This window comes from Phyllostomus discolor, chromosome 14 (assembly GCF_004126475.2).
Source record: "Phyllostomus discolor isolate MPI-MPIP mPhyDis1 chromosome 14, mPhyDis1.pri.v3, whole genome shotgun sequence".
NCBI lineage: Eukaryota > Metazoa > Chordata > Mammalia > Chiroptera > Phyllostomidae > Phyllostomus > Phyllostomus discolor.
In genome coordinates, this window is record NC_040916.2 from 41,094,441 (window position 1) to 41,108,843 (window position 14,403).

Sequence of the window (14,403 nt, forward strand, 5' to 3'; positions counted from 1 at the left end):
AGACTCAGTTTGTATTTGTTTCTTTCTCATCACAAAACAGTTTTAGAACTCATGACCACTTTTTTAGAAAGAGAAAAAAAATCCACTTTTATAATTATGTCATATGTATTCTTTTCCCAGTATGTATAATCACCGGATAAGGAGTTGAATTCTGCCATTCACTTTTGAACATTTACACCTATTTCCATGTGGCCTTGCCAGAGAGATGACGGCAGAACGCACAGCAGACGGGCCGGATGGGAGAGTTTGGCCCCTTGTTCACTGAAGGGTGATGCGGGGGGCCTTCCTGACCCCCAGTCTCTGTCTCTTTGATGGGGGTGACAGAACCCACCCCAGGGTGCTGTGAGAATTACAATGTTTCCTACTTTGGCAGAGCTCATCAGCAAGGTTGGTTTGCCCTGTGCGTGCATGCGTGCATGTGTGTGTGTGTGTGTGTGTGTGTGTACGCACTCTCTGTGCTACTGTAAAAGAAGCAAAAAAGAAAGACACGTGGTTAAGCTCCCCGGGGGTGGATTCCATCGCTCTCGCTTTAGTTCCTTTTGCAAAAGCTCAGAGTCACAATAAGGAAACTAACCCCAAAGATGAGCCTCGCATGCAAAATCTTCGCCGGCTTCCTTCTGATTTTCAACCTTTCTGCCCAGGGTAAGTTGGTGTGTGGGTCTCCACAGCCACCGTGACAAGCTTCTTTGGAGTCTCCTTCGGAGACCCTGAAGTAACTGCAGAGGCTAAGAGGTCACAGCCCGGCTCTCACTGGAGGTGAGTCTCAAGGCCTCAGTAACCGTCTTCTTTTTACAGAGACAAACGTCCTTCAGGTCCTGGGCATCCTGAACCGAAGCATCACCCTGGACATTCCCAATCAACAGCTCAGCGATGTAGATGATATCACGTGGTTCAAAAACAATCACAGGGTTGCACGAATCAAAGGAGGCATCGTCAAAGGAGACACTATCGGTGACCAGTCAAAAGGATACGAAGCGTCAGTCAATGGAAGCCTGACAATTAAACATCTGCAGAGAAGTGATAATACTAGCTTCAGGATAGTCATATATAACAAGGCTGGAATCCAAATATTTACCAGAACATTCAATTTGAGTATTCTAGGTAAGTCTTTGCTCCCTAAATTCCTCCATCTTACTATGGGTGCTATTTAGCGATTTGGGGGATAGCACTTACAGAGTGTCCCCAGCCCTGACCTCAGCCTTGGGGGAGCCCGAGGGGAAAACCAGCGCATCCCCCCTGCCTCGGGGGAGGCTCCCGCCCTGTGGGAGATGGGATCCACGCATGGGAGCACAGAGGCGATACCGTCTATCTGCCTAAAACTGTCCCTTCCGTGGTTACGGGGATGTGGGGCTGGGTGGAGAACCTGGCTCAGGGTGGCACTGATCAGGAGGAGGGAACAGGTGTTGCAGAGAAAAAGGCAGGCGTTCCAGGGGGACGGTGAAGAGGCAAGCTGGGTGTGGCGCAGGGGAGGTGAGGCCCACTGGAGAGCCATGGGTCTTCCAACGAGAGAGACAATTTCAAGCCGAGAGGCCCTGAAGAAGTAGATGCATGGCAGGAAACATCTGGAAACAATGAATTTAGGGGCGAAGAGCCCTTGTTTCTGGCCTGCTCCGCAGCAGAGCGGTCCCCGGTGGAAGATGATTTTTGCTGACTTCTGTAGACAATGACAGGGTGTGGCAACGTGTGTCTGAGCGGGGGCCGGGAGGCAGGGGTGCCTGCTGCAGGTGGTGGCAAGGAGCCGGGCCGGGGAGCTGCTGCTGCGTCCCAGTGAAGGGGACAGGGGCTGGCTTGTGGCTCTTAACCCTGGTCGCGTGTCAGCATGAACTGAGGTGCTATTGAAAGTTACCAGTGCCCAGGTTCCATCCCAGGCCACCTAAGCTGGAATATTTCAGTGTGGGACCTGGGCATCAGCAGGGTCTAAAGGCTGCTGGGCGATTGTGATCAGCAGCGAAGGCTGGTACCCACTGGCCTGGACTAAAGGGCACCTGGAAAATGAGGAAGAGTGAGTGTCTGAGCTCATATGTGTAGAAAGCACGGGCAGGATGGCATGGGTGCGGTACAGAGGGAAGAGAAAGTGGAATTGAAATGACATTGCAGCCGAAAGTTCAGGAGCCGCTCGAACGGGGGTGATGAAAAGCAAGAAGGGGAAGCTGCAGTTGGCCTGGAGAGGCGGGCAGGAGCCCCGGCAGGAGCACGAGCCAGCAGCGCAGTGAGCAGAGAAACATTTTTGTGCTTCACACAGGAAATGCCGTGAGGAGCAGAGCCTCCCGCCTTCTACCTAGGGTGTCCCTCCAGCCCTGTTCGTTCCCAGAGTGCGGACCTGGCTGCCGCCCGCTCTGCAGAGACCCCAGACACTGTCAGCTCCCTGCAGACGACAACTTTCCACACCCCGGTCTTCAGTCTTGAATGGGGAGCACATCCCAGAAAGGGGGTGGGCCGGAGAATGGAGGCAGAAGGGGCCTCTGCTTATGACCTTGTGGGCTGTGGGAGCCCAGTCTTCAGACTCCTGCCCACAGGGGCTGAGCATCCGCCTGGACAAGGAGCGGCACCCTCCGACTCCTTCAGAACTTTAGTGTCGTGGCGGGACCAGTGCCCACCTGCTGGGTGCCAAGCACTTTGCTCACAAGATCTTAGTTACGGTCCCCAACAGTCCTGAGAGGTAGCTGTCATTATCCCCTTCTCCTCTCCAAGGAAACAGAAGCAACTTGTCCAAAGTCTCGCGGCTGGACTGCTGCAGGGTCAGGATCTGAACCCGGGGCTTCTTTTAGCAAGGACGGTGACATCTCTTCTTTCCAAAGAGCTTTACAGAGACACGATTCACGTGCCACAAAATTCACCCATTTAAAGTGTGTAATTCAGCGGGGTTTAGTACACTGAGTTGTGCTACCATCACCACAATTTTAGAACATCTTGAGTACCTAAAAATAAACCCTGCGCTCCTGGGCCAACAGACAGAGATCTTTCCATGACACAAGAGTCACCCCGCTGTGGGGGAGTGTGTGTATCTCTCGTGGCATCTCAGCTCAGCTTGTAGTCTGGTTGCATTACTTGCCGCACGGCTTGAGTAAATTCTCTGTCTGCTCTGAGTCCGATTTTCATAATGTGAATCGCAGGAGGTATTCCGTGAGATACGGTTTCGCCGGGGGCAACTGAGCAGAGGCGTCTCAAGGTGCCCAGGGGCCCAGTGCCTGCTGGCTTAGGGCCCTCCCCTAAGTCCCCTCACTGTCCCTTCACAGTGCTGCTCCCAGCTACTGTCCTGGCCCCCGAAGCCCCTTAATGGTGGGCTGCTGCCGCTGGCTGAAGAGGCAGTGAGAGCCCCTTCAAAGAAGGGGTTTGGGGGGAGTGGTCCATCCTCGCAACCGAGAATGGGGGAGTTCTTGTCTGTGAGATGGGCCCTGCTGGGCCTGGCCAGCCTTCTCTGCTAGGAAGCTCTCTGATGGAGAGGACACGCACAAAGGTGTGGCTTGGAGAAGCTCCTCGCCGTCGTGTGGCTGATACGAGGGAAACACGGGAAAGGGTGTAAAAGTCCCCAGCAGCTGGAAAGTTATTCATTCATTGAAGAATACATCGTTTAAAAAGATAGTGGTGATGTTAATTCATGTTTTTAAGGGGAAGAATTTCATAAGAGATCAGTAAAGGAAAAAAGGAAGATTACAAAGTCCTATGATTCAGCCTCACTTTTTAAAACATTATTTTTATACGCATATATAACACATAGGAAACACCTGCTGAAGATGCACCTCAAAGCATTAGTAATTATTGAGTCTGGGCAGTGGAATTGCAAGTGATTTTTAATCTTGAAACCTTTAAAATAAATTTTTACAAAGACTGGATGTTACTTTTATAAATAGAAAAAAAAGAATACGTCCACTTCGAAAAGACAAGGAAATGCCTTGACTGAACCCCCAAATTATGCACTGCCCCCATCTCACTGCCCGGCGGTGTCTCTTCACCCCCCTCTTCCCGGGCCCCACAGAATCCAAGGATGCAGGGGGACACTCAATTTCTGCGCGCTTATATCTTGAGACAGAAATGGTGTCTGGTGGGGAATCTGGTGCACGGGGTATTGTTGCTTGGGAGGCAGGGAGTCGTGGGGGAATGAGCCGTCCGTCTGCATAATGAATGGAGAGAAACTGGGCGGAAAAGGTGGCGAGTCCGGGGAAAGAGAGTCAAGTACGAGAAAAAGAGCAGGAGAGGAGGAGGAGGAGGTCACACGGCTAGAAGTGGTGGCACAGGGTTTGTGCCTGGCCCGTGTGGCGCCAAGGCTGGGCCACTTGCCTGTTCTCGTGCCAGAAAAGCAGAGGCGAGGAATTCAGGTTTGAACGCACCGACCACCACCAAGGTCAGTGCCTGACACTCTGCCCGGGGCTTAGTCACCTGCCGTCCCGTTACAGCAGGCAGGGCTTGTCTTTCCACCCGTCCCCTGAAGGTGAAGTCCAGCGAGGCACGTGAGTGGCCGAGAAACTCTGGGTAAGAACCCGGCCGACTTAACTTCTCGGAGCCTTCGGCGTTTCATATGTCAGTGGGAAGAAAAACTCCAGCCTTTCTGCTCGCTAGGATTACATGATATCATGTATGTGGAAACATTTGAAGGTATAAAACAGCACTTAAACATCTGATATTTTTACTGATACAGTGTATCTATCAAATGTATCATAAATACATTTGTTGCTGTATAAATAAGATAAAAATGATTTCCAAAAATTGCTAGGGGTCTTTGAAATTGTCCCTGGTCTCAAACGGACTCTGTTTCCCCATCTATAAATAGGTATGTCTATTAATCATATCACAACCAGAAAGTTGCCTCGTATGAACTGGATCCTTATTTTCTTTTCAGAGGTGGTCTCAAAACCTGAGATCTCCTGGAACTGTACCACCACAACCCTGACCTGTAAGGTAACCAATGGAACTGACCCTAAATTAAAACTGTATCGAGGTCAGACATATATCAAAGGCGGCCAGAAGGTCATCGAATACAAGTGGACCACCAAACAAAAAACATCATTCAAGTGCACAGCAAACAACACGGTCAGTGAGGAAACCAGCGAGGCGGACCTCACGTGTCCAGGTACGTGGCGGGCACTACTCAGACATGCCAAGTTCACGTCACAAACACAGCCTGCCAGGCCCATGGTGGAGACCTACCCCAGGGCCCAGGGTGCCTGGGCCCGGGAGGCAGCCTTGACTCAAGGTGAGAACTGAAAACACACCCCTTCCCCTTGGAAACCTGTAAAAGAAGACTTAGAGGAGAGAAGAGGGGGGTGTTCTATGGCTACCCACCTGGGGCATCCCCCACCGAGCACGGTGTAGCCTCAGGCCATTATAAAGCTCCTTTGGGAGAAAGGGTTGCCAAGTTGAAGAACAGAAGGAGCTACAGAGGCTATCTGTATGCAAACCTCCACTTCCCGAGAGACAGACTTACTTGTCCAAGGTCCTTCAACTAGTTAGTAACTATAATGGTGACTCCCAGGGTCATGATGGAGAAGAGAGCAAAAAAGATTCCTTTGTGGAAGGGAGGTGGCCAGCACTTCCTATCAGGGACTGCAGAGAAAACATGGGGTTAGGGGGCTGGGAGAAGAGGAGAGTGAGGCCAGGGAGGACCACAGATACCATGAGGAAATGCTCCCCGGCCTCGGAGCAGACAGCCTGGCGCTGGCGCCAGCACCAGGAGGCCCCGAAATTCTAAGAGTCTGAGCTCCTTCCTGGCGCCGCAGCCTGACGTCACCCCAGCAGTAAGTTCTGGGAGGCGGTCTGCTCCGTGCCCAGCTCTGAGAGCCAGAGGCCTGGACTTCTAGTGTGGGTCTGTCCCAGCGCAGCGGGAGGACCTCCACAGAATTCCTTACCTTCTGGGCTTCAGCCTCCTGGTCCACAAAAAAATGAGCCCTCAGGTTCCCAGGAGTCCACTTGTTTGAGACCCTGTGATTATTTCCCTGTGCTGACTGGTTAAGGCCCCTAAGGAAACTGAGCACGAAACATAGATATTTGGTCAGACGTCCTGAGCTTCGACAGTGGCTATAGCCGATCAGTGACCCTAGGAAGCAGCCCTGGGCTAGTGTGAGGTCAGAAGTAAGGCTTTTTTTAAAAAAATATTTTATTTATTTATTTTTTAGAGAGGGAAGGAAGGGGGAGAGAGAGAGAGAGAGAGAGACATCAATGTGTGGTTGCTGGGAGTCTTGGCCTGCAACCCAGGCCTGTACCCTGACCGGGAATCAAACCTGCGACACTTTGGTTCACAGCCCGCACTCAATCCACTGAGCTATGCCAGCCAGGGCTAAGGCTTTTATATATATATATATATTTTTTTTTTTGAATTAGTTATTTGTTGCTGCATAAAAATTATCCCACATTTTGAGGCTTGAAACAACAAGTAATCACTACCTCACAGATTCTGCGAGTCACGAATCTGACAGTGACTCGGTAGTCCTGGCTCAGCGTCCTGAGTGAAGCTGCTCTGTGGACACGGGCAGTACGTCAGTCAATCACGCTCAGGCTCTGGGGAGGGTCCATGTCCAAGCTCACTCACGTGGGCCACTGGGCTGCTTCACAGTATGGCAGCCAGTGTCCCTTTGAGCAGTCTCAGTAAGAACAGGAAACAGGGCTCAAAACAAAAGCTGTGAACATTTTATAACAACCTCAGGAGTGAGAGGTATCCCGGCACTTTCGCTGCATTCTAGCAAGTAGAAGCCACCAGTAAGTCCGGCCCATCTTCAATCCGAGGGGATGACGCGAAGCCCGGAGTACCGGCGGGCGGGGGTCTCTGGGCCATCCGAGAGTCTGCCCGCCACACGCTCGGGCCGGCACCCCCCATCACTGCGGCTCCGTGAACGGAGCAGCCCCCCCTGACTTCCCGGCCCTTTTCCCCCTCTCAGGAGGCTCCTGATTAGTTGCCAGATTTAGCAAATAAAAGGACAGCATGAATATGTTCCAAATGTTGTATGGGACATGCTTAAACTAAACATTATTTATCATTTAATTAAACTTCCACTGGGCATCCTGTATTTTATCTGGCTGCCCTACTCCATTTTTTTTAAACAACAAACTAGATCCCACCAGTATAAAAACGTGTGTGCATCGGGGATGGTGGCAAGGCCTGGGGGGACGCTGAGGTTCGAAGAGTGGAGTCCTCATGCCCCTTACTCTGTGGCAGGCAGAGCAGGAGCCGACCTGGGAAGGGCCAAAGAGAGACGGGGGGAATCCTCGAGGAGCACGCGCAGGGGGCACCGGGGAGGAGGAGGCTGCTCCTGAAGGCCCTGAAAGGGGTCTGGCTGTTCCCTCCTGAAAGGCCAAGGCAGACAGGAGTGATGACGAGACTAATCATTGGGCTCAGAAAGCCAGAACCCAGGACGAAGGGCATGCTCTCCAAGGAGCGCAGGAAGGAGGGTGGTTGGCTTTAGACACTGGCCGCGTAGTTCTGAATGCCTCCGGGATGTCCTCCACAGAGAGCACCTCCAGGCACCCCAGGGGGCTGTGCTGGACAAACCTTCAGCTTCCTCTGTGCTCTGTAAGTGTGCCCAAGGCAAGGGTGTGGCTGCCCTGTGTGAGGACTCAGAGAAGACGAGCTGGTGGCTGCCCAGCTGAGCCTGGTGCTCCCCAGACAGTCCCAGGCCTGTCCAGGCCTGCCCGGTCAGAGCCCGGGGAGCTCTCTGCTCAGCCTGATGGAGACTCCAGCAGCCCTGGCCTTGCCTCTCATCCAGCAGACCCCGAAGAACCCCAGATACTTTCTCGGGCCCGTTTCATGCAGTTTAGGATTATGCCTGGTTTTGTAAAGGAAGTCCCTTCACCCGCAGACTAGATGGGCTGTCCAATGGGCAGGCAAAGAACAGGTCAGAGAAAATCGAAGGAGGGAAGCAAGGATGCAGCATGTCACTGCAGGCTGCTGGGTGGGCTTCCGGGCCTCTGGCTGGCTCCCGGGGCCCATCCTGGGCTCTGAGCATGAGAGTATCTTCCCAGGAACGTTTGGCTAGAGAAGGGTTTCTTGGCAGTGCTGGGCTGAGCTCCAGCTTGTCCCCCCGATGTCCACGTCCCCCGGCCCCTGACCCCATCTGCTGCCTTTCTAGCTGTCATCGACTCACAAAGGACAGACGGCCCACAGCCCCCGCCCGGGACGCAGCTCCCAGAAGCCCCGTGCACAGAGCCCTCCCCAGGGCAGGGCCTCTTCGCCCTGGTGCGCTGTTTTACAGTTTACAAAGTACTTTCACATCCACTATCTGACTGACTCCCAGCAGCCACCCGAGGCGTACGTTTCATTGTCTCCATTTTACAGGGAAAGGAAGGGCTCAGAGAGGCGGGGCATCTTGCTAAAGGTCACGTACCAGATTTGCCATGTATAATGCACACTTTCTTGCCCAGATTTTTGAGGGGGGAAAAAAAGGATGCACATTACACATGGGTACTGATCCCATATCTATATACATGTTTTTAATTTTTTTATTTATGCTTGCATGTTGAAAGTGGAATTCTAGAACGGATCTGTGTGTTTCAAAATAAATGCTAAAATTCCTTTATAATGCAAAATACAAGTATCTAAATATAAATAAGTTAAAAATCAAATTAAAGAATGAAAACGAAAGATTTTTTTCCCCTGACAGTTTGGGCCGAAAACGTGGGAGCACGTTATACACGGCGAAATACGGTAGCTCTCACCTAGAGGGGCCTGGAACTCAGACTCCTCTCCTTAAACACTGAGTCACTGTTACCCTCACTACCTTCCAGCCACTGAAGGAGGTCTGGGAGCTGAAGATCACGTCCACTGCCGCTGCTGACTCAGTGTGTGTCAGAGCTCCTCTCGCGGGCCGGGAAGTCTGGGGGCGGAGGGTGTTGCTGTGCGGTTGGGGCTGGGCCAGACCAGCCACATCTACCCTTGGTCTTTGGACTCGGCCTTCTCCAGAGAGTGGGGGGCGGGGGACGGTGCTGTAGGAGGGCAGCCAGACCGGAAGCTGGGAAACGGTGCAGAAACGCTGCGGCGAGGGGCTGCCTAGGGGACCACTCGAGGCGATGCTGTGTGGCCTCGGGCAGCCCGTCCTCCCTCTCTGTGCCTCATCTGTAAAACTGGAGGTGATACTGCAGGGTCCCTCAACTCCTTCTCAGAGCTGAACTGCTATGACAGCCTCCTTTATTGGGGGCCATGGACAGTGTCGTGCCCTGGCACAGGAAGGATCTGGCTTCTAGTCTGGGGGGGGGGGGCAGCTCCTCAAGCAGCCTCTGGAGGGGGCTGGTCCTGGACTCTGTGCCCTTTCAGGGATGGACAATCCGCCACCCTCCGTGAGCTTGGCCTGCCTTCACGAGGTTGAAAAGTCCCATTCATTAAGCTCCGTTATCTGCTTCACTCAGGAGGCTGGAGCCCTGGGCCAGAGCAGTGACGACCCCTCTGCCCAGGACCCTCCCCTCCTTCCCACCTCCGTTTGTCTTGCAGGGAAGGGTCTGGACATCTACCTCATCATTGGCATTTGTGGCGGAGGCGTTCTCTTCCTGCTCTTTGTGGCGCTGCTCATCCTCTATGCCAGCAACAGGAGAAGAACGCACAGAAGGAGAAATGGTAAGCTCCCGCTTCTGTCCCCCGGGGAACCGGGCAAAATCCCCGTGGAAACAACTCGGGGGGGGATGACACTCGAGTGGGGCAGGAAAGTGATGGAGACGGGTAGTTTCAGAATGTCAGGGTTGTAACCAGCGGTTACCGCTTGTTCCATTTTGTGGTTAGCGTGAGTTCTGAAAAACAAATTCTCAGTGGTGATGGGGGGGGGGGGGGGCGCGGCTGTCAGAAGCCGAATCCAGGCTGGCCCCACTGGAACCCACGACCTGAGGTCGGCTGCGTGCAAGGCCGTGTGGACACATTCTGAATGAGCCACACATCTCTGTGTGGTAGGGAGAGGAGCTTCAAAACTCTGTTTCTGTGAACCAGCCCCTCGCCCTCTCCTGTGGGGGTGGCCACGCCCCTCGTCGTGAAGCCAGGCGTTTATACCTCCTTTTGCAATTCGCTGTTCAGGGGGGATAAGTTAGGGCTCTGAGCGTTTCTTCCTCGCATCAGCCCTGTCGGACACCCGCCAAGAATAAAGAGAGCATGCCCATAGGTGGGCAGCTGGCGCAAGGAGCGTCCAGCCCCGAGAGGCCGTGAACTCAGAGACAGCATGCCCCCTGCTCTGTGGGGAATCCATCCCAACGGCCCCAGTGGACAGAGGCCTGAAGCCACGGCTGGCACTGAACCCTACACATACTACGTTTTTCCTACAAATACATCCTGATCATAAAGTTTAATTTATAACTTTAGGCACCATAAGAGATGAGTAATAACTGACAACAAAATAGAAAAATTATAACAATATACTGTCATAAGAGTTATGTGAATGGCTTCAGGGCCATTATTACGTAAAGTAAGCGTGACTTGAACACAAGCCCTGTGATGCCTCCTCCACAGCTGGTCTGATAACTAGGTGGCTACTCGGGGACTAACAGGTGGGGAGCGTATACGGCGTGAACACATCGGACAAAGGGATGATTCACATCTGGACAGGACAGAGCAGATTTCATCATGCTATTCAGAACTGAGTGCAATTTAAAACGTATAAATTGCTTATTTCTAGAATTTTCCATTTAATAGTTTTGCACTGCAGTTGACAGCAGGCAGCTGAAACTACAGAAAGTGAGACCGTGGATAAGGGGGACAACTCCAGTGGCACACCAGATGTCTCCACAGGTGCTGGGATGGGGCTGTTGGGACCCCCGGCTGCAGGTGGGCCCAGCAGGGGGCATCGGCCATTGGCAGGACATGCAGCTAGGTGGGCAGGCCCCTCAGGTTCTGTGTGATCTCACCTTCACTGCAGGGCAGGTCCCCTCACTCTGGGTCTTTTCCTAGAACGGGCACCCCCCAAGGAAAGACCTGGTCTGAAACCCCAGGCAGCGGTGGTCTTGGGCTGGCTGCCTTCAGACTGGACTTCCTGCAGGCCTCTCTGCTCGGGTCTCCCTCAGCCCTAAGCCACGCCACACCACCCCTCCCGCACTCTGCACCCCAGCGGCAGGTCCCTTGCTGAGTCCCATCGGCACCCGTGATGTCCTCACTTCAGTGCCTTGCTCTGCTGTTCTCTGCCCCTTGTCCCCTGCAAAGGCCCCTTCTCCGTCACCCAATGATCAGAGATCACTTACTCTCCCAAAGTGGACCTCACACGCCACCCCATGACACGGCAGTCCATGCTTTCCCCGGGCTGAAACGGCCAGCATGATGACGGCCTCACGGCGACGACACGGCTGCACTGATCTCTGCGACACGGCTTCGTATGCGGTGTCTCACCCAGCCTTCCAAGTGGTCTTATGAAATCGGTACCATTCATACCGATGAGGAGATTGGAGCTCAGTGAGGTTCAATGACTTGCCCCAAGTTCTACGGCCAGTAGGCCGAGTCAGGGCTAGGCTGAGGCCAGCAAGGAGGTCACGGTGCAAACTTTAAAGAGACCCTCTCCCTCGACCCTGCTCTTGCACAGCCTTGAGCGTGAGGGCCCAGGTGCCTTCCTGGTTTCCCCCTGGCCCTGGCCCTGGGTTGAGTAACTGGGAGATGAAAGGCGGGAGGAGGACACCGAGGCTGGAGGAATTCCTGGGAGCAGACGTCGGGCGGGGACTGCTCTTTGGGTGTGGGTGCGCTGGGGTCCACAGCCCCGCTCTGACCAGGTGGTCGCACAGAGCCATTGCCAGCCCACTCCATCCCAGCCAGCCAGAGGTCTCGGTCACTTGGCCGCATCCCACCCCTGCTCCTCTTGGACTCAGGGGGCTCCTGGTCTGCACCCGTCTGGGGACCCTGCGCTCTCACTGGGGACTGACGTTGTGATCTGCGGTCCTACTTACTTGACTTTAGGTTCCCTGAGGACAGTGTTGTGTCTGGGCCACGACTGCAATTAGCAATGGTACCTAATGCTGGCGGGGGAGCGGAGAGGAATAAATTTTCAAAGGAGAAACGGACAGAACAGTGAACAGACTAGTGAACAAATGGCCAGGCCACGCCTGCCATGTAAAGGATGAAAATGGACCCCCGTGGTCCCACAGCTGCGAGTGGGGTGGGAGGACAGCCCTCTGCCTGGGGCCCCCTGAGCATGACCTGGGCCACCAAAGGTGGGCACGGAGGGTGTATCTTTCCCTTTCCACACCCTTTTCGTTGTGTGCTTAGAGCGCGCTGGCCTCTCACACATCCAAACCACGCTGCTGCCGTAAGTCCTCACGCTGGAAGCTGCCTGAGGCCGCATCTCCAGCACCGGGAAGAAGCCTTCTGGGGGGGCGTCATCACCCGAAGTCACGGGGTGACACTCAGTCTAGAGGGCCTGTGCTTGCCAAGCCCTGTAACGACATGACCCCAGGGAGAACGCCCCCTCCTGCCTTTCTCGGGAGTGTGCTGCGAGGGTGGCCCCGGGCACAGGGGCTGGAGCACCCAACGGGTGGCCCGAAGGGGACTGGAGCAGCCAGCGGGGTCTTCCAGACCTCTAGCAGCTGGGCGCCTCCCACATTTTCCGTGCGGTTTTAAAACAGCATAGGAAAAACGCTGTTACTACGGGTCGTGGGCTGTCTTCGAGGATGACAGCCACACAAAGCACGAAACCGCAGAGGGTGCCCAGAGGAGGGATTCTTCCCCTCCTGATAAGAGGATGGGACTTACTTGTGAATTTCTGAGAAACGAGTCAGTTTCTAAGGACTGAAAAACCCCGCGTGTATTCTCCAGCCCTCGCCAGAACTGGGTTGCGAAGGAGTCCGACCGGGTGAAAGGCGGACCTGGCAGAGAAAGCCGCCTGAAGGCAGACCACGGAGGGTGTCCTCTCTGCCGACTCGGAGCCACTAGGATGGCACAGCGGCGGGGCTGTGGGGTCTCAGTGCCCTCTCTGCTCCCGGGAGATCCGGGCACAAGGGCTCCCGCCTGCCTACTTGCTTCTGGCTCCTGGAGTTCTTAAAGCCCCAGGCCCTCACTCCACCTTGCTGGTGGGCATGCCACACTGCTGGTAGGAGCAGCCTCTGCTTCCTCATCGGATCCCTGAAAGCAGCTAGCCCTCTGCCTCGTACGTAGGAAGTACACTCGGTAAATAGTTGCATCGGTCATATCTTGCCCAGATGAACTCTCTAGAGGTTTTATTGTTGCAGATGGGGAACTGGAAGCCACAGCACACAGGATGACCTCTGAGGGAAGGAGCCAGAAGCCCCATCAAATTCCCACTTCAGCGCCTCAAAATCCAGCTGCTTACCAACCTCCTCCACCACCTAGTCACCGTCCCAAGGCACATGGCCACCGTGCCCCGCCCCCTGGCCAGCGCGTCCAGCACCCTGCCCAGAACCAGCAGCAGAAGAGGCCTCTTCCTCCCCCGGGCACGCAGGCTCGCCAGCAGAAAGGCCCTCCTCTCCCCAGGCCTCGCGTCCAACCGAAACCGCCCCGTGGGGCCTCAGAAAACTCATAACTGTCTCCTGGCAGCACCATTCCCTTCCTCTGATGAAAAGAGATGAGAACTGTCCCTTCCCGGGAAGGCCCTGTGGAATTCCCGCACTCCGGCATGGACGCCTGCATGTCCGCCACTGTGTCCTGCTCATCGCCTCCCCAGCCCGTGGGGATTCACCACCACACCTGCACTTTCACCACCACACCTGCACGCCTGTCGCGACCACGTGGTCTAGCGTCTGGAGTCTCCGGCCTCCTCCCGCAGCCCCGCTGCACCAGGAGGGCAGAGACAATGAAAGTGGGACTGTCAGGATGATGGGTGACTGTGCACAAACCCTGGAGCGCTCCTCGCCTTCCGGTGCCCCGTGCGGCCTTCGCTGTGACCGACTCGCTGCGAGCCGCCTGCCTGTTCCAGAGACTCGGGGTTCCTATGTCCCTGGTGGCCACTTGCCCACCACGTCGGGAGTAGGTGTGAAATAAAAGCTTTGACTGGATCCCAGTGTCTACTCGCTGTAGAAAGGGGCCCCACATCCAGCTGCGGCGTTAAAAAGAGGCTGGCTGGTGTGGCAGCAGGACCCAGCTGGCCCCGACCCACCTGGGCCCCGCCCCCACCAGAACACCGGGAACGCGCTCCCCAGGCCTCCGCGGCAAAGCTGGCCTGACCACCTACTCGTAGGTCTGGATAATGAATTGAAACCGCTGTGCACAAACTTCCACAAGAGGCATCAGGAAGCACAATCCTTTGTCTCACTTCCTTAACTGTTCACACACGGTCTCAATGATCTGCAGTGCCCTCCTGGGAAACAGAGGGGTCCATGAACACTGGAGGTGCCGTGAGCCTGTCAGAGGATGTGCCAAAGGGCGGGCTAGGCCGACAGCTCTGGGGGCGGGGCTGGGTGGGGGCTGGAGGGATGGAGCAAAAAGGAAAAAGGACTCATGGACATGGACAACCGTGTGGTGATTGCGGGGGATGGGGGGAGGAGGGATAAGGGGATGCATGATAATGG

The 14,403-nt window shown here is 54.8% G+C and overlaps 1 protein-coding gene across 1 annotated transcript; it reads left to right on the plus strand.

Moving 5' to 3' along the window:
- The first annotated feature begins 488 nt into the window (after positions 1-488).
- Positions 489-13,462, plus strand: CD2 (CD2 molecule). The gene is made up of 5 exons (XM_028503145.2): positions 489-642; positions 796-1,101; positions 4,838-5,068; positions 9,413-9,535; positions 13,108-13,462. Exons 1-5 carry the CDS (start codon positions 582-584, stop codon positions 13,416-13,418), a joined length of 1,032 nt encoding a protein of 343 aa, XP_028358946.1. The 5' UTR covers positions 489-581; the 3' UTR covers positions 13,419-13,462.
- The last annotated feature ends 941 nt before the right edge of the window (positions 13,463-14,403 follow it).